Below are 25,476 nucleotides of genomic sequence, written 5' to 3' on the forward strand. Positions count from 1 at the left end.
GGGTTGTTGTGTCTGATCCCTTATCCATGGATTCAAGCCAAGATGGCAATGCTAACCCACTTGAAGCTAATTCGTTCCTGCTATAGCCATCTGGTCTCACCCCAGATAGTGTCTCCTAGCCCTCCTTTGCTGTGCATATTTATTTTGCTTTTAGTTTGTGGGTTGGGAGTCCAGCATGTTGTTCAGTGCAACCTGCAAATAATAACGGTTCGCCTTTCAGACTAATCAGAACATGCACCTGACTGGTGGATTTAAGCATCACAGATTTCTTTGTGAGATGTGGGATGTAAACTGTGTGGTGGGCTGTGTTAGAAACTGGCTATTGTCTTATTACCTCATTCCACTTGGGATTTTGTATGCAGTGGGGAATTTCGTACATTGCTGTCTGACTGAGGGACAATGCACAATACTATCCAGGGAGTGATTACATCACACAGCACTCTGCAGATTTATGTTCTTAAGACTGCACTCTACCAGTGACAGTAGTATATAGATAATTCCTTTGCACCATGCTAGCCCATTGATCACCTTCCCTAACCATGTAAATAGAGTCATAGAAGTTTACAGCATGAAAACAGACCCTTCGGCCCAACTTGTCTATGCTGCCCAGTTTTTACCACTGAACTAATCCCAATTGCCTGCATTTGGCCCATATCCCTATATACCCATCTCACCCATTTAAAAGACAAAATTGTACCAAACCTTTCACTCTTAAAGGAATTGGAGGCAAACTGGTGCCATGGACTGCTAATTGGTTAAAAGAATGGAATAAAGGAAACATGCTGTGGGATGTAACAAGGGGTGCCCCTCACAGATCTGTACTGGGCCAACAATTTTTTGCTAGATTTATCAGTGACTTAGAGGGCATTGCCTGGTCCAAATGGCTTGCACCCCAGGTTTCTAAGGGAAGTAGGGGTAGAAGTAGTGGAAAGATTTGTTTTAATCTTCCAATCCTCACTAGATACATGGGAGATGCCAGGGGATTGGCAAGTATGAAATGTGACACCTTTATTCAAGGAAGAGTCTAAGGACCTTCCTAGTAACCATCAGTTTAACAGTGAATGTCAGTGTGAATTTCAGTAACAATGATCAAGAAAAGAATTAGCATGCGCTTGGGAGAGGTTTGACTTAATTAAGGAGGGCCTGTACAGATTTGTAAAAGGCAGATCACATTTTAGTAATATCATTGAATTGTTGATGAAATGCCAGAGAAGGTGTTTAAAGGAATACAGTGAATGTTGGCCATGTAAAAGATCGGTAATCAAACTGAGGCTCATGCAGTACGAGGGTCAAAGTCAGCTTGGATTAAAAAAATTGTAGACAACAGCAAGACATGGTAAATGGTTGTTTTTTAGACTAGATAATGGTAGACAGTGGTGTTCTCCTAGACAACTTGGATATTGGAATGTAGAATAAAATTTCAAAAATGTCAGAGGTGTGGCAAAACGTGAGGAAGATCCCTACAGACTACAAGAAGAATGGGCCAGCAAATGGCACATGGAAGGATGCAATTATGCACATTTGGCAGAAGAGATAGGGAAAGGCAATTGAGATTTTCTTTTGCTCTTTCCTGGGATATGGGCTTCATTGGCAAGGTCAGCATTGTTGCCATCCCTCATTGCTTTCGTTAAGTGGCTTGCTCAGCTATTTCAGAGGACAGTTAAGAGTCAGCCACATTGCTGTAGGTCTGGAGTCACATGTGGGCCAGACCAAATAAGGACAGGAGATTTTATTAGTGGATGTAATGACACAATTATCTAAGTTTTTGAAAAAGGCACAGTAAGTAATATGGTTGGGAGCAGGAAGTTGCAGACAGACACACAGTGAGGGCCAGCTCTGTGGCAAAGAGAGTTCAACGTGGAGTAGGACAAGGTCATTCACTCGGATTCAAGAAACATTAATTCAAGTTTTTTTCTAAGTGTATAAACTGTGGACGAGCAGAAAGTTTTTAGTATTTCCATGTGGAACCCAATAACTGCTAGTGGGCAGGTACAAAAAGTATCACAAAAGCTAATGGAATGTTGGTCTTTATCCCAAGAAAGCTGAAAAGTGAGGAAGTGACACCCAAAAAGATCAAAGCTTGAAAGGAAATTCCCCGGAAAAGTCCCATCAGATTGGAAAATCATGATTGTAAGACCGCTAGTCAAGAAAAGAGGGAGACTGAAAGCAGGAAACTAGTCAGTTAACCTAATCCTATTGTAGGGAAAATGTTGGCATCTATTATTAAGGAGGTTATGGCAGATACTTAGAAAATCAGGCAGAATCAACATGGTTTTGTGAAAGGGAAATCATGTTTAACGAATTTATTAGAGTTCATAGAATCATAGAATACCTACAGTGCGGAAGGAGGCGATTTGGACCATTGAATCTACACCGACCACAATCCCACTCAAGTCCTATTCCTGTAATCCCACATATTTATCCTGCTAATCTCCCTTACGTTAGGGTCAATTTATCATGGTCAATCCACCTAACCTGCACATCTTTGGATTGTGGGAGGAAACCCACACAGACACAGGGAGAATGTGTAAACTCCAGACAGACAATCACCCAAAGCTAGAATTGAACCCTGGTCCCTGGCACTGTGAGGCAGCAGTGCTAACCACTGTCACACCATGCCATCCCAGTTCTTTGAGGAAGTAACAATCAAGGTGGATAAAGGGCAACCCGTGGATTTCCAAAAGGCGTTTGATAAGTGCCACGCCAAAGGTTACTACACAAAGTAAGAGTTTGTCGTGTAGAAGGTAACAGATTAGTGTGGATAATGGATTGGTTAGCTAGCAGAAAACAGAGAATAGGGATGAACATTCCATTTTTGGGTTAACAAGTTGTAATGAATAGAATGCCAGAGGGATTAGTGCTGGGCCTGTTTACAATCTAAACCAATAAATTGGTTGAAGGGACCAATAAATGGGAGCTAAATTTGCTGATGAGACAATGTTAGAAAGGACAGTAAGCAATGAAGAGGACACAAGGAGTTTGCAGAGGATTTAGATAGGTTCAGTCAGTGTCAAATGGAAAATAATGCGGGAAAATGTAAATTTTGACAGGAAGAATAGAAAAGCAGCAGCATGTTAGAATGGAGAGCGATTGCACAAATCTGCAGTACAGAGGGAGCTGGGTGTCCCAGTACATGAATCATAAAATGTTAGTATGTAGGTCCAGTAAGTGAGTAGAAAGGCCAATGGAATATTGTCACTAATTGCAAGAGGAATGGAATATAAAAGTAGGGAAGTCTTACCACAGTTGTGCAGGATTTTAGCGAGACCAAATCTGAAGCACTGCAGGTTTGCTCTCCTTACTTGAGAAAGGATTTAAGTGTGTTAGAAATAGTACAGAAAAGATTCATGCCACTAACATAAGAACATAAGAAATAGGAGCAGGAGTAGGCCAACTAGCTCTTCGAGCCTGCCCCGCCATTCAATAAGATCATGGCTGATCTGTCTTGGCTCAGTTCCACATTCCCGCCCTCTCCCCATAACCCTTAATCCCCGCTCTTATCAAAAACCCATCAACCCGCGTCTTAAAAATATTTAGCGAGGTAGCCTCCACCACTTCAACGGGCAGAGAATTCCAGAGATTCACCACCCTTTGAGTGAAGAAGTTCCTCCTCAACTCTGTTCTAAACCCCCCCCCCCCCCCCCTTTATCTTGAGGCTGTGCCCCCTAGTCCTACTATCCTTTCTGAGCGGGAAGAGTCTCTCCACCTCTATCCTATCCATCCCATTCATCATCTTATACGTCTCAATGAAATCTCCCCTCATTCTTCTAAACTCTAACGAGTACAAGCCTAATTTATTCACCCTCTCCTCATAGCTCAACCCCCTCAACTCTGGCATCAGCCTAGTAAACCTCCTCTGCACTCCCTCCAAGGCCAAAATATCCTTGCGTAAGTACGGCGCCCAAAACTGCACACAGTACTCCAGCTGTGGCCTCACCAATGCCCTATACAGCCGCAGCAAGACCTCCCTACTTTTATATTCAATCCCCCTCGCTATGAAGGCCAGCATCCTATTCGCCTTCCTGACCACCTGCTGCACCTGCAAGCTGGGTTTTTGCAACTCATGCACAAGGACCCCGAGGTCCCTCTGCACCGTCGCTTGCTGCAGTTTTTCGCCACGTAAGTAATAGTCCTTCCTACCATTCTTCCTACCAAAGTGGACCACCTCGCACTTGCCAACATTAAATTCCATTTGCCATTTCCTGGCCCATTCGCCCAGCCTATCTAGATCCTTCTGTAGACTCTCACCACGCACTAATTCCTAGGATGAAAGGACATCTTATGAGGAAAGGTTGTGCAGGTTGGATCTGTCCATTTAAGTTTAGAAGAATGAGAGGCAATCTTATTCAAACATAAAATCCTTGGTGACTTGACAGGATGGATTTTGAGAGACTATTTCCCTTCTCATGATTGTAGTGTGTGGAATTCTCTTCCCCAGAGAGCAGAGGAGACTGGGTCACTGAGTGAGATAGATTCCTATAATAAAAGCAAAATACTGCGGATGCTGGGATCTGAAACAAAAACAGAAAATGCTGGAAAATCCCAGCAGGTCTGACAGCATCTGTGGAGAGAGCTCTGACGAAGGGTCATCCAGACTTGAAACATTGGTTCTATTTTCTCTCCACAGATGTTGTCAGACCTGCTGAGATTTTCCAGCATTTTTTGAGATAGATTCATGCTTGATAAAAAGCCAAAGGTTTATTTATTATTCATGGATGTGGCTGTCGCTGGCTGGGTCTGCATGAACCGAGTGGCTTGCTCAGCCATTTCAGTGGGCACTTGAGTTAATCAGATTTCTGTATTTCTGGAGTCACGTGCAAACCAGACTGGGTAAGGCTGGCAGATTTCCTTCCCTAAAAAACATTAGTGACCAGATATAAATATCAGGAAAAATGAAAGATTCTGGGATTCTTTTCTCCAGTAGGGCTGATATGGGGAAACTGTTTCGACTGGAGGTGAGACAAGAAATAGAGACCATCAGTATAAGATAGTCCCGATTAATTAGAAATTCAGAAGAAATACCTTTACTCAGAATTGTTAGAATCTGGAACTCGCTACTACAGGGATTAGATTGGGAGAATAACATAGATGAATTTAACAGAAAGCTAAACACATGGAGGAGAAATTAATAAAAGGCCACATTTGATGCTATTAAATGAAAAATGGTGGCAGGAGGCTCAAGTGGAGCATAAACACTTGCATGTGTCGATAGGCCAAATGGCCTGTTACTTTTCTGTAAGTACTTTGTGATGTTCAGTACAAATTGTTATACATCTGGTTGTATTGGAAGAACTATGGCATTTTGGAGGAGAATGAGGCAGTTTAAAATATGCACCACTTTGTCCAGTCTGTCCAGTAAATCTGTGATGTTTAAATCATTCTATTAATTTATTTGTGTATATAAAATTGCTAACTGCAAATAGCATTTGGTGTCAGAACCACTAGATATGGACCAGTAACCTCCTTTGCTAAATCCTTGAACTGCATAGTTCTGCTCTTTTAAGTGTGTAAAGGCATTCAGGTCATTGAGTCTGTTCATTGCTGTTGCTTTGATGATTTGTGCTGCCATTGTCTTGCTTGCTAGTTGGAGCTTGCAGCTTGCAAAATAAATGCTGACTTTTGGTTTTCCCATTTTCTCTGCCTGCCTGTGCCTCTCTCTACCTCACCATCCCATTCTCACCCCTCCCAACCCCAACCCCAATCCCATCCCTTACCACTCTTCCCCTTATTGTATCTCTTTTTCTGTACCTTTCCCTCGATTATTTCCTCCCACCTTTTAGGTTCAGTCAGTTCTCGGAGTCATTCCTTTGCAGATCCAGCCAGTAATCTTGGCCTCGAGGATATTATCAGGAAAGCCTTAATGGGTAAATACGATGACAAAGGAGAAGATCACCAAGTGGTTCTACCCCATCCTGCGAATGCAACACAGGCCAACATGAACACAACCATCCCCGTATCTGCTGATGCTCGGAATGAGGAGGCCAATCCATCACCTCCATCAGGTTAGTGTGATGGGGTGAGGGTTAGTATCATGGATTGAAGGAGTAGCAGCTTCCCTACGTATTGTGCACATTGTCTGTTTAACTCTGTGCTGTCAGGTGGATGCATGTTCACTTTTTCTCAGTGTTCTGCATTGATAACTTGCAGATGAGCTTTACAGATTACACCTGGAGTAAATAGGTTGAGATGAAGATTCTTTCAGTTTAATCTGGAGTTGATTCTTGAGTCCAGGGTCCCATAAGAAATAGGAGCAGGAGTAGGCCATCTAGCCCTTCGAGCCTACCCCGCCATTCAATAAGATCATGGCTAATCTGAAGTGGATCAGTTCCACTTGCCTGCTTTCTCCCCATAACCCTTAATTCCCTTGTCTATCAGAAATCTATTTACCCGTGACTTAAATATATTGAGTGAGGCAGCCTCCACCACTTCAATGGGCAGAGAATTCCAGAGACTCACCACCCTTTGAGTGAAGAAGTTCCTCCTCAACTCTGTTGTAAACTGCAGCCCCCCCCCCTTATTTTGAGGTTGTGCCCTCGAGTTCTGCTATCCTTTCTAAGCAGGAAGAATCTCTCCAGCTCTACCCTATCTAGCCCCTTCATTATCTTGTAAGTCTCTATAAGATCCCCCCTCAGCCTTCTAAACTCTAATGAGTACAGACCCAGTCTATCCAACCTCTCCTCACAGGCTTAACCCCCTCATCTCTGGTATCAGCCTGGTGAACCTTCTCTGCACTCCCTCCAAGGCCAATATATCCTTCCACAAATACGGAGACCAAAATTGCACACAGTACTCCAGCTGCGGCCTCACCAGAGCCCTGTACAGTTGCAGCAAGACCTCTCTGCTTTTATATTCTATCCCCCTCGCTATAAAGGCCAGCGTCCTCTTCGCCTTCTTGATCACCTGCTGCACCTGCAGACTGGGTTTTTGTGATTCGTGCACAAGGATCCCCAGGTCCCTCTGCACCGTAGCATGCTGCAGCTTTTCGCCTTTTAAATAATAATCCCTCCTACCATTATTTCTACCAAAGTGGATAACCTCACATTTGCTAACATTATACTCCATCTGCCAGGTGCTTGCCCACTCACTCAGTCTATCCGGATCTCTCTGCAGACTTTTCGCGCCTTCCATGCAATTCGCTTTTCCACTCATCTTCGTGTCATCAGCAAGCCCCATTGATTTGGATTTACTACATTTACTTTGTTCATGCTTCATTCTTTGTTTCCACTGAAAAAGATTGAGCATGTGGATATTAAGAAAGAGGATATGTTGGAACTTTTAAATTCTATCAAGATAGATAAGGCACCGGGACCAGATGGGATGTACCCCAGGTTACTGCGGGAGGTGAGGGGAGAGATTGCAGAGCCCCTGGCGATGATCTTTGCGTCGTCGATGGAGATGGGAGAGGTTCCAGAGGATTGCGGATGTGGTTCCTATTTTCAAGAAAGGGAACAGGGAAAGCCTGGGAAATTACCGACCGGTGAGTCTAACCTCAGTGGTTGGTAAGTTGATGGAGAGGATTCTGAGGGACAGGATTTATGAGCACTTAGAGAAGTTTAGTATGATCAGAAATAGTCAGCATGGCTTTGTCAAGGGCAGGTCGTGCCTTACGAGCCCAGTTGAGTTTTTTGAAAATGTGACTGAGCACATTGACGAAGGAAGAGCGGTGGATTTGGTTTACGTGGACTTCAGCAAGGCGTTTGATAAGGTTCCCCATGCAAGACTTCTTGAGAAGGTGAGAGGGCATGGGATCCAGGGGGCTTTGGCCTTGTGGATCCAGAACTGGCTTGCCTGCAGAAGGCAGAGAGTGGTTGTGGATGGGTCTTTTTCTGCATGGAGGACGGTCACCAGTGGAGTGCCCCAGGGATCTGTTCTAGTGCCCTTGCTGTTTGTCATTTTCATAAATGACCTGGATAAGGAAGTGGAGGGATGGGTTAGTAAGTTCGCCGACGATACGAAGGTTGGTGTTGTGGGTGGTCTGGAGGAATGTCAGAACTTGCAGCGGGACATAGATAGAATGCAAGACTGGGCGGAGAAGTGGCAGATGGACTTCAACACGGATAAATGTGTCGTGGTCCATTTTGGCAGGACCAATGGGGTGAAGGAGTACACTATCAAGGGTAGGAGTCTTAGCTGGGTTGAAGAGCAGAAGGATCTTGGGGTCCGGGTCCACAGGACTCTTAAATCGGCCTCGCAGGTGGAGGATGTGGTCAAGAAGGCGTATGGTGTACTGTCCTTCATCAATCAAGGGATTGAGTTTAGGAGTCAGGAGGTAATGCTGCAACTTTATAGGACCCTTGTTAGACCCCACTTGGAGTACTGTGCGCAGTTCTGGTCACCTCACTACAGGAAGGATGTGGAAGCTATTGAGAGGGTGCAGAGGTGATTTACAAGGATGTTGCCTGGATTGGGAGGCATGCCTTATGAAGATAGGTTGAGGGAGCTGGGACTCTTCTCCCTGGAGAGACGAAGGTTGAGAGGCGACCTGATAGAGGTTTGTAAAATGTTGAGAGGAATAGATAGGGTGGATTCTCAGAGGCTATTTCCCAGGGCTGAAATGGTTGCTACGAGAGGATACAGGTTTAAGGTGCTGGGAAGCAAGTACAGAGGAGATGTCAGGGGTAAGTTTATCACTCAGAGGATGGTGAGAGAGTGGAATTGGCTGCTGTCGGTGGTGGTGGAGGCGAACTCGCTGGGGTCTTCTAAAAGACTTCTGGATGAGTACATGGGATTGGGAGTTACAGATAGTTCTATGGCCTGGTAGGTATGGATGTGATCGACACAACTTGTGGGCCAAAGGGCCTTTTCGTGCTGTAGTGTTCTATGTTCTACATTCTATGATTCCATTCCCTTCCCTCAGACTGAACCAGACTACAAACTGCCTTGCCTTAAGTTTGTATAGAAACCTGTCCTCCTTGGCTGTGTTCTCTGGTCATTTCTGTCCTCAGAATTCACATTGAAAAATACTTTCTGCTCCATTTGTTTGTTTAAAAACTGTCTTTAAATCATTCTTGTGTAATATAGAGTACTGTCCCATTGCATCATGCTACCAATCTTTCATTTTAAAAGACCCTGAAATGGTGAATTTACTGCTGCAAACGCAGGAATTTCCCACCAGTGAGGTGAACCCAAGTGACTGGTATTCCATATTCGTTGTAAATTAAGTTCCATTTTGACTTTAATTATTTAGCAGCAGTGCTAAGATATTAATGCATGGATGTATTATGATTCATTGTAAAACATTGTAAAAGTTATTGTTCTGTTTTATTCATACATGGGACTTGGGTGTCACTAGCATTTGTTGCCCATCCCTAATTGCACTAGGCCATTTCAGAGGGTGGTTAAGAGTCGACCACATTGCTGTGGCTCTGGAGTTACATGTAGGTCAGAACAGGTAGGGACGGCAGATTTCCTTCCGTAAGGGACATTAGTGAACCAGACGGTTTTTTTCCGACAATTGACAATAGTTTCATGGTTCTCGTTGGACTTTAAATTCCAGATTTTTATTGAACTCAAATTTCATCATCTGCTGTGGTGGGATTTGAACCCAAGTTCCCAAAGTGTTACTCTGGGTTTCTGGATTACTAGCCCAATGACAATACCACTACACCATCACCTCCCTATGTGGCACAGTCACTTTCTGATTTGAGTTTCTGAACAGCACAATTTAAAAATATCTCGATGGCCTACTCCTGCTCCTATTTCTTATGTTCTTATGTAAACAACATGGATTAACTGCTTCTTGTCTTGTTGCACAGGCTCGACTGCATTTCCTTATAATCCATTCACAATGCGAATGATGAGTGTGGCACCAACACCCATCGCCTGTGCACCACCAACCATGGGTCAAGCCAGCTCACATCCACCAGCCAGAACGTGGGAGCGTGAGCCAGCTCCCTTACTCTCCTCCCAATATGAGACACTATCAGACAGTGATGATTGAGTACAGTGTCCTGGCTGCGGTTTTAGTAGTTGTTTCAGGCCTGCAGACCACAGACGAGAGACTCTCCTCGAGCCCGGCTCACCGAGTGATGAAGTAAAGGAGGCTTTGTTCACACAGGCAAATGCAAAGCAGTGTTCAGTCCTCAGATGAGCAGATGCCAGTTGGAGAAGAAATGGCGATCACAGACGCTCATGTAGAATTCACATTGAAAAACATTTTTTGCTCCATTTGTTTGTTTAAAAACTGTCTTTAAATCATTCTTGTGTAATATAGAGTACTGTCCCATTGCATCATGCTACCAATCTTTCATTTTAAAAGACCCTGAAATGGTGAATTTACTGCTGCAAATGCAGGAATTTCCCACCAGTGAGGTGAACCCAAGTGACTGGTATTCCATATTCGTTGTAAATTAAGTTCCATTTTGACTTTAATTATTTAGCAGCAGTGCTAAGATATTAATGCATGGATGTATTATGATTCATTGTGAAACAAAAAGAATTGAAGGGAGAATATAACCTGATGTATGTGGGCTCAGGAAGGGGCCTAACCCTGCTACTGTGCACAATACTCACCCAAAGACTTTTTACCTCCACCTCATGCTTTTTCCTTAATTTTATCAGTCACCTTTCCCACAAAATGAATAATTGTTTTAAAATCTGATAAATATAAGCAAGTCATAATTTTGGTCCCAGAAGTTAATTTGCTTTTCTTGCGAGTAGGGGGAGAAGGACTGTCTAATTCCTGAGGTTGAATGATTGAAATGAAGGTGGATATTCAAGGTGAGGAATGACAAAGTTCTCAGACACTGGCATTCTTCTCTTACCACTGAAGGCTTGCAGGAGTCTGTAGGCTTCTGCTGCCACAGAACATTGTGGGGTTTAGTGGCAGATTCTCGCACTTTGGGGACATGTTCACAAAACTGCAGGACTCCACGGGAATGTCACCATGAAAACTCCAGTAAAATCTGAATGCAGGAATTGAGAAGCCACCTCCACTTTGCATAACTAGTTCCAAACATTACTGAGAATGTTTCCCTGCCTGGCTGCAGATTACTGGTTCCAGTGGAGTAAATTTGCTAATTTCAGCTTTAGCTCTTTGAGTGCTGGGTGTGCAATGCATGTTTTTTCTTTACTGATTTCCAGAAGATACCGTGTAAATTATTTTAATGCTGAATGTTACATAGTAGAAGTTGAGGCAGCTCCACAAATAATGTCTTGGACTTGAATCACGTCATCATTATTTCCCTTTGTTCAAGCTTACAGACAGCACTCGAAGCATGACACCAGCCTAAGATAGATTTCTTATTTTAATGTTGCACTGTGTCTGTTGTAACTGCAATCCCCCTTCCTGCCAAATAGCCACTCTGGGCTAACCTCCTTTTAAAATAGCTCGCCATTCCAGAACCACAACACATTCATGTAAATGTTTATTGACCTAAAATAAAGTTGGCATCTGATTTCAGTCTTTTAAATGGATTCCTTTCACTGACTTTACTCAGCTTGTAGCACAGGGGCGGGGCCTGGTGGAGGGGCGGGCCGGTGAGGAGGGGTGTGGCCTGGTGGAGGGGCGGGCCGGTGAGGTGGGCGTGGGCTGATGGAGGGGTGGGCGGGGCCTGGTGGAGGGGCGGGGCCCGTGAATGCACTACAACCCCCAGAATGCTGTGCGCAGGGCCTAGTCTGGGTCGGAGCCTGAGGCCGCGGCTGGAATCTGATGGTGTGAGGAGCAGCGGCAGACACGGTTCCAGAGCGATCACAGTGAAAGGAGTTGAGGTGAACCAGAAAATTTCCAAAACAAATTCGATATCTGGGCACTCCCTCAGCACTGACCCTCCGACAGTGCGGCGCTCCCTCAGCCCTGACCCTCTGACAGTGCGGCGCTCCCTCAGCACTGACCCTCCGACAGTGCGGCGCTCCCTCAGCACTGACCCTCCGACAGTGCGGCGCTCCCTCAGCACTGACCCTCTGACAGTGCGGCGCTCCCTCAGCACTGACCCCCCGACAGTGCGGCACTCCCTCAGCACCGACCCTCTGACAGTGCGGCACTCCCTCAGCACTGACCCTCTGACAGTGCGGCGCTCCCTCAGCACTGACCCTCTGACAGTGCGGCGCTCCCTCAGCACTGACCCTCTGACAGTGCGGCGCTCCCTCAGCACTGACCCTCTGACAGTGCGGCGCTCCCTCAGCACTGACCCTCCGACAGTGCGGCGCTCCCTCAGCACTGACCCTCTGACAGTGCGGCGCTCCCTCAGCACTGACCCACTGACAGTGCGGCGCTCCCTCAGCACCGACCCTCTGACAGTGCGGCGCTCCCTCAGCACTGACCCTCTGACAGTGCGGCGCTCCCTCAGCACTGACCCTCTGACAGTGCGGCACTCCCTCAGCACTGACCCTCTGACAGTGCGGCGCTCCCTCAGCACTGACCCCCCGACAGTGCGGCACTCCCTCAGCACCGACCCTCTGACAGTGCGGCGCTCCCTCAGTACTGACCCTCTGACAGTGCGGCGCTCCCTCAGCACCGACCCTCTGACAGTGCGGCGCTCCCTCAGCACTGACCCTCTGACAGTGCGGCGCTCCCTCAGCACCGACCCTCTGACAGTGCGGCGCTCCCTCAGCACTGACCCTCCGACAGTGCGGCGCTCCCTCAGCACCGACCCTCCGACAGTGCGGCGCTCCCTCAGCACCGACCCTCTGACAGTGCGGTGCTCCCTCAGCACCGACCCTCCGACAGTGCGGCGCTCCCTCAGCACCGACCCTCCGACAGTGCGGCGCTCCCTCAGCACCGACCCTCCGACAGTGCGGCGCTCCCTCAGCACCGACCCTCCGACAGTGCGGCGCTCCCTCAGCACCGACCCTCCGACAGTGCGGCGCTCCCTCAGCACCGACCCTCCGACAGTGCGGCGCTCCCTCAGCACCGACCCTCCGACAGTGCGGCGCTCCCTCAGCACCGACCCTCCGACAGTGCGGCGCTCCCTCAGCACCGACCCTCCGACAGTGCGGCGCTCCCTCAGCACCGACCCTCCGACAGTGCGGCGCTCCCTCAGCACCGACCCTCCGACAGTGCGGCGCTCCCTCAGCACCGACCCTCCGACAGTGCGGCGCTCCCTCAGCACCGACCCTCCGACAGTGCGGCGCTCCCTCAGCACTGACCCTCCGACAGTGCGGCGCTCCCTCAGCACTGACCCTCCGACAGTGCGGCGCTCCCTCAGCACTGACCCTCCGACAGTGCGGCGCTCCCTCAGCACTGACCCTCCGACAGTGCGGCGCTCCCTCAGCACTGACCCTCCGACAGTGCGGCGCTCCCTCAGCACTGACCCTCCGACAGTGCGGCGCTCCCTCAGCACTGACCCTCCGACAGTGCGGCGCTCTAACCTCTTATCTATTAATCTGTTATCTAACTCAGGGCCTTAGATGGGGTTGTCTTTGTTTATTTTGATCTCATTGTGTCATTACAGAGCACAAATAGTCCATTCGTCCCATAGACCCCTGCCGACTCTGAGAGAAATCCAGTTAGTCCCGTTCCCCTGCTCTATCTGCATAGCCTTGCAAGTTTATTTCCTGAGGAGCCCATCCAGTTTCCTTTTCAAAATTACTGATTGCTTTCATTTCCACCACCCTAATTTGCAGAGACCTGCAAGTTATCAGTACAGTTCTACTTTGTCTACCTCATGCAAACTTGTAGTCTTGTGCATTTCAGTCCAGTCTCCCCTGAATGTTCTTTGCTCCAAGGGGATGAAGGCCATCTTCTCCTAGCTAACCTTGTAAATAAAAAAACCCCAATACCTGGAACAATTCTGGTTAAAATCTCTTCACACACACAAGGAATGACACAGCCTTCCTAAAGTATGATGGTATAAACTCGTCACAGTATACTGTTATTAGTATAACAGATTTATAAAGGTTTGGCATAATTTCCCTGCTTTAGTACTCAGTGCTTCTATTTATGAAGTTCAAGATTCCATACACTTTTTTAGCCATTCTTTGAGGATGTAATTAGTGGAGTTGACCGAGGAGAACCACTGGATGTGGTTTATTTAGACTTTGAGACGCCTTTCAACAAGATCTCATGTAACAGACAACTATGTACATGGGATTGCAGGTAATTTTTTTAAAGTTTTTTTATTAGTGTCACAAGAGGCTTACGTAAGTACTGCAATGAAATTATTGTGAAAACCCCCTAGTCCTCTCACTCTGACACCAGTTTGGGTATACTGAGGGAGAATTTAGCATAAGCCAGTGCACCTGACCAGCGTGTTTCTCAGATTGTGGGAGGAAACCGCTGCACCCTGAGGAAACCCATGCAGACGGGGAGAACATGCAAACTTCACACAGACAGTGACCCAAGCCAGGAATTGAACTTGGGTCCCTGGCGCTGTGAGGCAGTAGTGCTAACCACTGTGCTGCCCTTCCTGAAATGCATAGAAAGCTGGTTAGTAGATAGGAAGCAAAGAGTTGGCATAAATGGGTCGTTTTCTGATTGGCAGTCAGTGACTAGTGGGGTTCCGCAGGGATCTGTGCTTTGGACCGGACTGTTCACGTATATTAATGATTGTTGTTAAGCAGGGAGGGACAAAGAAGACTAGAGCAATAGTTCTGAGGGACTCTGTAGTTAGGGGTGCAGACAGGTGTTTCTGTGGATGTGAAAGAGACCAGGATGGTATGTTGCCTCCCTATTACCAGGGTCCAGGATATCTCAGAATGGACAGAAAGCATTCTGGAGGGAGAGGGTGAATAGCCAGAGGTGCTGGTACATATTGGTACGAAAGAGGCAGGAAGAGTGATGAGGTCCTGCAGCAGCAGTTTAGGGAGTTAGGTAGAAAGTTAAAAAGCAGGACCTCTAGAGTTATAATCTCAGGATTACTCCCTGTGCCACATGCTAGTGAGGCTAGGAATAGGAAGATAGTGCAGCTCAACATGTGGCTAAACACTGGTATAGAACATACATAGAACACTACAGCACAAACAGGCCCTTCGGCCCACGAGTTGCACCGAACACATCAACACCTACCAATCTATAGACCTATCTATAACCCCCAATCCCATTAAACCCCATATACTCATCCAGAAGTCTTTTAAAAGACCCCAGCGAGTTCGCCTCCACCACCACTGACGGCAGCCGATTCCATTCACTCACCACCCTGTGAGTGAAAAACTTACCCCTAACATCACTTCTGTACTTTCCTCCCCGCACCTTAAATCTGTGTCCTCTCGTAGCGACCATTTCAACCCGGGGAAATAGCCTCTGAGAATCCACCCTATCTATCCCTCTCAACATTTTATATACTTTTATCAGGTCGCCTCTCAACCTTCGTCTCTCCAGGGAAAAGAGTCCCAGTTCCCTCAACCTAACTTCATAAGGCATGCCTCCCAGTCCAGGCAACATCCTTGTAAATCTCCTCTGTACCCTTTCAATAGCTTCTACGTCTTTCCTATAGTGAGGCGACCAGAACTGTGCACAGTACTCCAAATGAGGCCTGACAAGGGTCTTATAAAGTTGCAGCATTACCTCCTGACTCCTAAACTCAATCCCTCGATTAATGAAGGCCAGTACACCATACGCCTTCTTGACCACCTCCTCCACCTGCGAGGCCGATTTAAGAGTCCTGTGGACCCGGACCCCAAGATCCTTCTGCTCTTCAACACTACTGAGACTCCTGCCCTTGATAGTGTACTCGTTCATCCCGTTGATTCTGCCAAAATGGACGACTACACATTTATCCGCGTTGAAGTCCATCTGCCACTTCTCCGCCCAGCCCTGCATCCTATTTATGTCCTGCTGCAACTTTTGACATCCTTCCAGACCATCCACAACACCACCGACCTTCGCGTCATCAGCGAACTTACTTACCCATCCCTCCACTTCCTCATCCAGGTCATTTATGAAAATGACAAACAGCAAGGGTCCTAGAACAGATCCCTGGGGCACTCCACTGGTGACTGACCTCCATTCAGAAAAAGACCCATCCACAACCACTCTCTGCCTTCTGCAGGCAAGCCAGTTCTGGATCCACAAGGCCAAAGGCCCTTGGATCCCATGCCCTCTCACCTTCTCAAGAAGTCTTGCATGGGGGACCTTATCAAACGCCTTGCTGAAGTCCGTGTACACCACGTCCACGGCACTTCCTTCGTCAATGTGTTCAGTCACATTATCGAAGAACTCAACGAGGCTCGTAAGGCATGACCTGCCCTTGACAAATCCATGCTGACTATTCCTGATCATGTCAAACCTCTCCAAATGCTCGTAAATCTTGTCCCTCAGAAGCCTCTCCATCAGCTTACCAACCACTGAGGTCAGACTCACCGGTCGGTAATTTCCCAGGCTGTCCCTGTTCCCTTTCTTGAAAATAGGAACTACATCCGCAATCTTCCGGAACCTCTCCCGTCTCCATTGACGACGCAAAGATCATCGCCAGGGGCTCTGCAATCACTTCCCTCACCTCCCACAGTATCCTGGGGTACATCCCATCTGGTCCCGGCGACTTATCTATCTTGATAGAATTCAAAAGTTCTAACACATCCTCATCCTTAATATCCACATACTCAATCTTTTCCATCTGCTGCAAATCCGTAGCAAAATCTCCCAGATCAGTTTCCACTGTGAATACTGAGGCAAAGTACTCATTAAGCACCTCTGCCATTTCTTCTGGTTCCACACAGACCTTTCCCCCTTCACCTTTTATAGGTCCTATCCCTTCTCTTCTCATCCTCCCATAGGAGGGAGGGTTTCAGATATCTGGCCCACTGGAGTCTCTTCCGGGACAAATGGGATCTGTACAAGAAGGACGGGTTACATCTAAACTGGAGGGGCACAAATATTCTGGCCAGGAGGTTTGCTCATTCATAGAATCATAGAACCCTACAGTGCAGAAAGAGGCCCTTTGGCCCATCGAGCCTGCACTGAACAGAATCCCACCCAGGTCCTACCCCCATATCCCTACATATTATACCCACTAATCCCTCTAACCTATGCATCCCTGGACACTAAGGGGCAATTTCGTGCTTGAGGATTCAAACTAGTTTGACGGGGGGTGTGGGAACCAAAGCAAAGGTGAATTAGCTGAAGGGGAACCAGAGAGCCGGGTCAGTAAGACTCAGAGAAACAGCAGGCAGAGTGGGATTGTTAATCAAAGAGGGTTGGTGGACTGAAGTGCATTTGTTTTAATGCGAGAAATAAGGCGGATAACTTAGAGCTTGGATTAGTACTAGGAACTAAAATGTTGTTGCCATTACAGAGACTTGGTTAAGGGAAGAACAGAATTAGCAGCTTAATGTTCCAGGATACAGGTGTTTCAGCCAGAATGGAGGGGGATCTAAAAGGGGTGGGGAAGTTGCACTCCTGGTTAAGGAGAATATCACAGCTGTGCTCCTGGAGGACACCTCGGGAGGGCTGATACAGCGGGGCAATATGGGTGGAGCTCAGGAATAGGAAAGGTGTAGTCACAATGTTGGGAGTTTACTATAGACCACCCAACAGCCAGCGGAGATAGAGGAACAGATATATAGGCAGATTTCAGCAAGGTGCAAAAGTAACAGAGTTGTTGTGGTGGAAGATTTTAATTTCTCTTATATTGACTGGGACTCGCTCAGTGCTAGGGGTGTGGATGGGGCAGAGTTTGTAAGGAGCATCCAGGAGGGCTTCTTGAAACAGTATGTAGAAAGTCCAACTAGGGAAGGGGCCACACTGGACCTGGTATTGGGGAATGAGCCTGGTCAGGTGCTCGATGTTTCAGTAGAGGAGCAGTTTGGGAATAGTGACCACAATTCAGTAAGCTTTAAGGTACTGATGGATAAAGATAAGTGTAGTCCTCAAGTGAAGGTGCTAAATTGGGGGAAGGCTAATTACAACAATATTAGGCAGGAACTGAAGAATGTAGATTGGGGGCAGATGTTTGAGAACAAATCAACATCTGGCATGTGGGAGGCTTTCAAGTGTAAGTTGATAGGGATTTAGGACCAGCACATTCCTGTAAGGATGAAGGATAAGTATGGCAAGTTTTGGGAACCTCGGATACCGAGAGATATTGTGAGCCTGGTCAAAGAGAAAAAGGAAGCATTTGTCAAAGCTAGGAGGCTGGGAACACAGGAAGTAAGTGTGGAATACAAGGAAAGTAGGAAGAAATTTAAGCAAAGAGTAAGAAGAGCCAAAAGGGGTCATGAAAAAGCATTGGCCAGCAGGATTAAGGAAAATCCAGAGGCGAGGTATTAAATGAATACTTTGTGTCACTATTCGCCAAAGAGAAGGACTTGCTGGATGATGAGTCTGGGAAAGGATGTGTACATAGTTTGAGTCATGTTGAGATCAAAAAGGAGGTGGTATTGGGGTTCTTGAAAAACATTAAGGTAGACAAGCCCCCGGGGCCTGATGGGATATACCCAAGATTACTGAGAGAGGTAAGGGAGGACATTGCTGGGGCCTTGAGAGAAATCTTTGTATCCTCACTGGCTACAGGAGAGGTCACAGTAAGAAGTCTCACAACACCAGGTTAAAGTCCAACTAGCCACTAGCTTTCTGAGCGCTGCTCCTTCATCAGGTAAGTGGGAGTTCTGTTCGCAAACAGGGCATGTACATTTGGGAGACCAAGCAGACACTACAACGACGGATGAATGAACACCGCTCAACAATCACCAGGCAAGTGTGTTCTCTTCCTATTAGGGAACACTTCAGCGGTCATGGCTATTCAGCCTCTCATTTTTGGGTAAGCATTGTCCAAGGCAGCCTTCACAACACACGACAGCACAGAGTCGCTGAGCAGAGACTGAAAGCCATGTTCTGCACACATGAGGACGGCCTCAACCAGAATCTTGCGTTCATGTCACACTATCTGTAACCCCCATGACTTGCAAAATCTCACTAACTGTCCTGGCTGGAGACAATACACATCTCTTTAATCTGTGCTTAATGCTTCTCCACTCACATTGTCTGTATCTTTAAGACTTGATTACCTGTAAAGACTCACATTCCAACCATTATTTTGTAAATTGAGTTTGTGTCTTTATATTTTGTTTGGGAACGGATCTCCCACTCACCTGATGAAGGAGCAGCGCTCCAAAAGTTGGTGGTTTGTGCTACCGAATAAACCTGTTGGACTTTAACCTGGTGTTTACCCCAGTCCAATGCCGGCATCTCCACACTTCAGGGGAGGTCCCAGAGGATTGGAGAATAGCCAGTGTTGTTCCTTTTTTTAAGAAGGGTAACAAGAATAATCCAGGTAATTACAGGCTGGTGAGCCTTACATCAGTGTTAGGAAAATTATTGGAGAGGATTCTTCGAGATAGGCTTTATTCTCACTTGGAAATAAGGGACATGTTAGTGAGAGGCAACATGGTTTTGTGAAGGGGAGGTCGTGTTTCACGAACTTGATTGAGTTTTTCGAGGAAGTGCATTTTGGTAGATTGAACCAGGGCAGGACTTACTCAGTTAATGGTAGGGCGTTGGGGAGAGTTACAGAACAAAGAGATATAGGGGTACATGTTCATAGCTCCTTGAAAGTGGAGTCGCAGGTGGACAGAGTGTTGAGGAAGGCATTCGGCATGCTTGGTTTCATTGGTCAGAACATTGAATACAGGAGTTGGGACGTCTTGTTGAAATTGTACAAGACATTGGTAAGGCCACACTTGGAATACTGTGTACAGTTCTGGTCACCCTATTATAGAAAGGATATTATTAAACTAGAAAGAGTGCAGAAAAGATTTACTAGGATGCTACCAGAACTTGATGGATTGAGTTATAAGAAGAGGCTGGATAGACTGGGACTTTTTTCTTGGACCATAGGTGGCTGAGGGGTGATCTTATAGAGGTCTATAAAATAATGAGGGGCACAGAGAAGGTAGATAATCAATATCTTTTCCAGAAGGTAGGGGAGTCTAAAAGTCGAGAACATAAGTTTAAGGTGAGAGGGGAGAGATACAAAAGTGTCCAGAGAGGCAATTTTTTCTCACAGAGGGTGGTGAGTGTCTGGAACAAGCTGCTAGAGGCAGTAGTAGAGGCAGGTACAATTTTATCTTTTAAAAAGCATTTCGATAGTTACATGGGTACGATGGGTATAGAGAGATATGAGCCAAATGCAGGCAATTGGGATTAGACTAGGGGTTTGGAAAAAAATGGGCACCATGGACAAGTTGGGCCAAAGGGCCTGTTTCCATGCTGTAAACCTCTATGACTAAGTGATGAAATGATTGATGATGATAGGGCATGGACTTCAGTAAGGCCTTTGACAAGGTCCCTCATGGCAGACTGGTGCAGAAGGTGAAGTCACATGGGATCAGAGGTGAACTGGCAAGGTGGATTCAAAACTGGCTCGGTTAAAGAAGACAGAGGGTAGCAGTGGAAGGGTGTGTTTCTGAATGGAGGGCTGTGACAAGTGGCGTTCCTCAGGAACCTTTGCTGTTTGTAATATATATAAATGATTTGAAGAAAAATGTAACTGGGTTGATTAGTAACTTTGCAGATGACACAAAAGTCGGTGGATTTGTGGATAACGATGAGGACCATCAGAGGATACAGCAGGGTATAGATCAGTTGGAGACTTGGGCGGAGAGATGGCAGATGGAGTTTAATCCGGACAAATATGAGATAATGCATTTTGGAAGGGCTGGTACAAATAGGAAATATACAGTAAATGACAGAATCCTTAGGAGTATTGATAGGCAAAGGTCACTGAAAGTGGCGGTGCAAGTGGAGAAGGTAGTCAAGAGGCATACGGCATGCTTGCCCTCATCAGCCAGGGTATTGAGCTTAAAAATTGGTAAATTATGTTGCAGCTTTATAGAACCTTAGTTAGGCCGCACTTGGAATATAATGTTCAATTCTGGTCGCCACACTACCAGAAGGATGTGAAAGCTTTGGAGAGGGTTCAGAAAAGATTTACCAGGACATTGCCTGGTATGGAGGGCATTAGCTATGAGGACAGGCTGGAGAAACTTGGTTTGTTCTCACTGGAGCGACAGAGGGTGAGGGGAGACCTAATAGAAGTCTACAAGATTATGAGAGATATGAACAGAAGCAGGATGGAAGAGTCAATGACTAGGGGGCATAGGTTTAAGGTGCAAGGGGCAAGGTTTAAGGAGATGTATGAGGCAGATTTTTTACACAGAGAGTACTCATTGCCGGGGGAGGTAGTGGAAGCAGAAGCAGACAAGGGACATCTTGACAAGTACGTGAATAGGATGGGAATAGAGGGATATGGTCCCCAGAAGGGTAGGGGGTTTTAATTAAGTCAGGCAGCATGGTTGGTACAGGCTTGAAGGGCCTGTTCCTGTGCTGTAATTTTCTTTGTTCTTTGTATTATCTCCAAATATGCGGATGATACAAAGTTGGGTGGGAGGGTGAGCTGTGAGGAGGATGCAGAGATGCTTCAGTGTGATTTGGACAGGCTGAGTGTGTGGGTATCTGCATGGCAGATGCAGTATAATGTGGATAAATATGAGATTATCCACTTTGCTACCAATATTAGGAAGACAAATCATTACTTGAATGGGTGTAAATTGAGAGAAGTGGATACTCAGCGTGATCTTGGAGTCCTCGTGCATCAGTCACTGAAAGTAAGCACACAGGTACAGCAGACATTAAAGAAGGCAAGTGGTATGTTGGCCTTCATAGCAAGAGGATTTGAGGACGTGGATGTCTTGTTGCAGTTGTACAGGGCGTTGGTAAGGCCACACCCTGGAGTATTGTGTGTAGTTTTGGTGTCCTTATCTGAGGAAGGATGTCCTTGCTATAGAGGGAATACAGCAAAGGTTTACCAGACTGATTCCTGGGATGGCAGGCCTGTCGTATGAGGAGAGATTAATTTAGTTAGTATTATATTCGCTGGATTTTAGAAGAGTGAGAGGGGATCTCATAGAAACTTGTAAAATCCTTAAAAAACAGGGTTAGATAGTAAATTGAGAATCTTCCCAATGGTGGGGGAGTCCAGAACTAGGATCACAGTTTAAGGATAAGGTGAACTGAGGTGAGGAGTAATTTCATGTGGAATTCACTTCCACTGAATGTAGTTGAGGCCAAAACATTGTCTGATATCAAGAAGAAATTAGATATAGCTCTTGGGGCTAAAGGTATATAGGAGGAAGGGGGGAATCAGGATATTGAATTTGTGTCATCCTCAAACTTACTAATCAAACCAGTTACACTTTCCTCCAAATCATTTATATATATTACAAACAGCAAAGTTCCCAGCACTGATCCCTGAGGAACACCGCTTGTCACAGCCCTCCATTCAGAAACACACCCTTCCGCTGCTACCCCGTCTTCTTTGACCAAGCAGTTTTGTACCCACCTTGCCAGCTCACCTCTGATCCCATGCGACTTCACCTTCTGCGCTAGTCTGCCACGAGGGACTTTGTCAGAATAATTAAAGATCTTGCAGTTAGGGATCTCGGAAGAAGCGATCACAGTATGACTGAATTTAAAATACAGATATAGCGTGAGAAATCCAATTCCAGTGTCTTGTGCTTAAACAAAGGAGACTACAGTGGGATGAGGGAGGACTTTGTAAGGTAGACTGGGAGCAAAAACTTTATGGTGGGACTGTTGAAGAACAGTGGAGGACTTTCAAAGCGATCTTCCACGGCGCTCAGCAAAAGTGATAAGGAAGAACGGTAAAAAGAGATAATCAGCCATGGATATCTAAGGAAATAAAGGCGGGTATCAAATTGAAAGAAAATGCATACAAAATGGCAAAGATTAATGGAACCTAGAGAATTGGGAAATCTTTAAAAGTCAACAAAAAGCCACAAAAAAAAGAAAAAGTAAGATAGACAATGAGAGTAAACTAGCTCAGAATATAAAAACAGATAGCAAAAGTTTCTACAAATATATAAAACAAAATAGAGTGCCTAAAGTAAACATTGATCTTTTAGAGAACGAGAAGGAGGATGTAATAACTGGAAATGAGAAAATGGCTGAGGCGTTGAACAGGCATTTTGTGTCGAAAAAGGAGATGAAACCCAAGATTATTCAGGATCGTATTGAATGGCGAGCAAGTTCTCCTCCTATTTTGTATGTCCTTTATTCAACGTGTCTGCTTATTGTCATTTATTTTCTAAATCTAATTAATCTGTGTACTAATTTCACCGACAGAGACTCGGAATTGGGATGGCATCAGCATCGAGCATCTTGCCAACAGTGGCAGAGGAGCTTCTGAAGAGAGTGAAACGGGTTTACCAGGAACTGTCACAATGTGAGTGCAAAGTTGGGCTGTATCTGAACATTTATGTGAGAAAGTGTAACTGCATAGCACTAATGAGATAGCTGCCAAGGAATCCAAAAGGGAATTCAGAAAATAACTTCTTTGTCCAAAGAGTGGTGAGAATGTGGCAGTCACGAGCACAGGGAATGTCTGAGGGAAAGGGAGAAGATGGTTACGATGATAGACTGAGATGAGGAAATATGGGAGGAAGCCTAAATGGAGCATAAACGCCAGCATGGGCTGGTTTGGTCTATTGGCCTCTTGCTGTGCCATCCAGCTAATCTCACAGAAACGAGAGTGGTTTAAGATATCCCTGGATTCTAGATTACAGTGTACATTTGGGACAGAAATCAGTAAGAAACATATTCTTAACAGCAGTTTCCACTTGCACAGAATCTTTAACATTCTACATAATCCCAGACATACAACAGGAGGTAGCATGAGCTAATGTACAAGATGAGGCTGAGTGGGGGTGGATGAACGGAGATTGTAGCAAAGCCTTTAAGATAGGGAGAGTTCATAACTCATTACTTTGCTTCTTGCAATCCCTGACACAGAATCATGGTTATTGAGATTTATGGTAAACAGTGATGTTAATGGTTTTGCTCAAAGTCAGTGGTTGGAATGTTGTGTATAAATTCCACTCACTGAGACTAACAAATGGTTTCATAATTGTTTCTGAAACAGTTTCTCAATAAATGATGAAGGTCAGTTTAGTGCATGTCTCCCTCAAACATTGTTCTCCCCCCCGCCCCGACCAAACAAACAGCGAGTCCTCTCTCTCGAACACAGCCACTGTCCCCTACCTTGCCAATGCTTGAAAGTTAGCCATCTTTTGTAAACCAACATTTTAAATAACTGTGGAACATGGCTACATATGACAGAGATATGGGATAGTATGGGCAAAAGTGGATGATTAGTTATGATTGTTCTGAATGGTGGAGCAGAATCAATGGGCTGAATGGTTTCCTGCTCCTATGTTCCTCAATCATATTTTCCTAAATATGGTGTCCTGGATGCAGTGATGGTAAGCAGATAGTGATGTTGCTACCAGGCGGATTTTCTGATGTGGTTAACCTGTAGTTCCCTGCGAAAGAAAGTATCAATGATCTGGCAATGATCTTTGCGTCGTTGATGGAGACGGGAGAGGTTCCGGAGGATTGGAGGATTGCGGATGTGGTTGCTATATTCAAAAAAGGGAATAGAGATAGCCCAGGAAATTACCGACTGGTGAGTCTAACCTCAGTGGTTGGTAAGTTGATGTAGAGGATCCTGAGGGACAGGATTTATGAACATTTAGAGAAGTTTAGAATGATCAAAAATAGTCAGCACGGCTTTGTCAAGGGTAGGTCGTGCCTTATGAGCCTGGTTGAGTTTTTTGAAAATGTGGCTGAACACATTGACGAAGGAAGAGTGGTGGATGTGGTTTACATGGACTTCAGCAAGGCGTTTGATAAGGTCCCCCGTGCAAGACTTCTTGAGAAGGTGAGAGGGCATGGGATCCAAGGGGCTTTGGCCTTGTGGATCCAGAACTGGCTTGCCTGCAGAAGGCAGAGAGTTGTTGTGGATGGGTCTTTTTCTGCATGGAGGTCGGTCACCAGTGGAGTGCCCCAGGGATCTGTTCTAGGACCCTTGCTGTTTGTCATTTTCATAAATGACCTGGATGTGGAAGTGGAGGGATGGGTTAGTAAGGTTGCCAACGACACGAAGGTTGGTACTGTTGTGAATAGTCTGGAGGGATGTCAGAAGTTGCAGCGAGACATAGATAGGATGCAAGACTGGGCAGAGAAGTGGCAGATGGACTTCAACGCGGATAAATGTGTAGTGGTCCATTTTGGCAGGTCAGATGGAATGAAGGAGTATAATATTTAGGGTAAGACTCTTAGCAGTGTAGAGGAGCAGAAGGACCTAGGGATCTGGGTCCATAGGACTCTTAAATCAGCCTTGCAGGTGGAGGATGTGGTCAAGAAGGCGTATGGTGTACTAGCCTTCATTCATCGAGGGATTGAGTTTAAGAGTCGGGAGATAATGCTGCAACTTTATAGGACCCTTGTCAGACCCCACTTGGAGTACTGTGCACAGTTCTAGTCCCTCATTACAAAAAGATTTGGAAGCTATTGAGAGGGTGCAGAGGAGATTTACAAGGATGTTGCCTGGATTGGGAAGCATGCCTTATGAGGATAGGTTGAGGGAACTCGGTCTTTTCTCCCTGGAGAGACGAAGGTTGAGAGGTGACCTGATAGAGGTTTATAAGATGTTGAGAGTTATAGACAGGGTGGATTCTAAGAGGCTATTTCCCAGGGCTGAAATGGTCACTACAAGAGGACACAGGTTTAAGGTGCTGGGGAGTAGG

The 25,476-nt window shown here is 46.0% G+C and overlaps 2 protein-coding genes across 15 annotated transcripts in view; both read left to right on the forward strand.

Moving 5' to 3' along the window:
* ncor1 (nuclear receptor corepressor 1) overlaps positions 1-11,396 on the forward strand; it is a 345,530-nt gene extending 334,134 nt beyond the window's left edge. For 11 of the 12 annotated variants that reach the window (XM_080211013.1, XM_080211019.1, XM_080211016.1 and 8 more), the window contains 2 exons: positions 5,781-6,002; positions 9,756-11,396. In XM_080211013.1, coding sequence (XP_080067139.1) covers positions 5,781-6,002; positions 9,756-9,940 — 407 coding nt within the window. In that variant the 3' untranslated portion in view covers positions 9,941-11,396. The remainder of the gene's footprint in view (positions 1-5,780; positions 6,003-9,755) is intronic. The other variant, XM_080211017.1, reaches the window with a different exon arrangement.
* A 207-nt stretch (positions 11,397-11,603) lies between these two features.
* The window catches only part of zswim7 (zinc finger, SWIM-type containing 7), a 50,252-nt gene continuing 36,379 nt past the window's right edge, over positions 11,604-25,476 (forward strand). Inside the window, exons 1-2 of one of the 3 annotated variants that reach the window (XM_080210711.1) lie at positions 11,604-11,709; positions 23,015-23,114. In XM_080210711.1, the coding sequence (XP_080066837.1) occupies positions 23,030-23,114 (85 nt within the window). In that variant the 5' untranslated portion in view covers positions 11,604-11,709; positions 23,015-23,029. Of the gene's footprint in view, positions 11,710-13,943; positions 14,036-23,012; positions 23,115-25,476 lie in introns of those variants that run through there. The other 2 variants (XM_080210712.1, XM_080210710.1) reach the window with 2 other exon arrangements.

This window comes from Carcharhinus amblyrhynchos, chromosome 23 (genome assembly GCF_965287045.1).
Source record: "Carcharhinus amblyrhynchos chromosome 23, sCarAmb.v2.hapA, whole genome shotgun sequence".
NCBI classification, from domain to species: domain Eukaryota; kingdom Metazoa; phylum Chordata; class Chondrichthyes; order Carcharhiniformes; family Carcharhinidae; genus Carcharhinus; species Carcharhinus amblyrhynchos.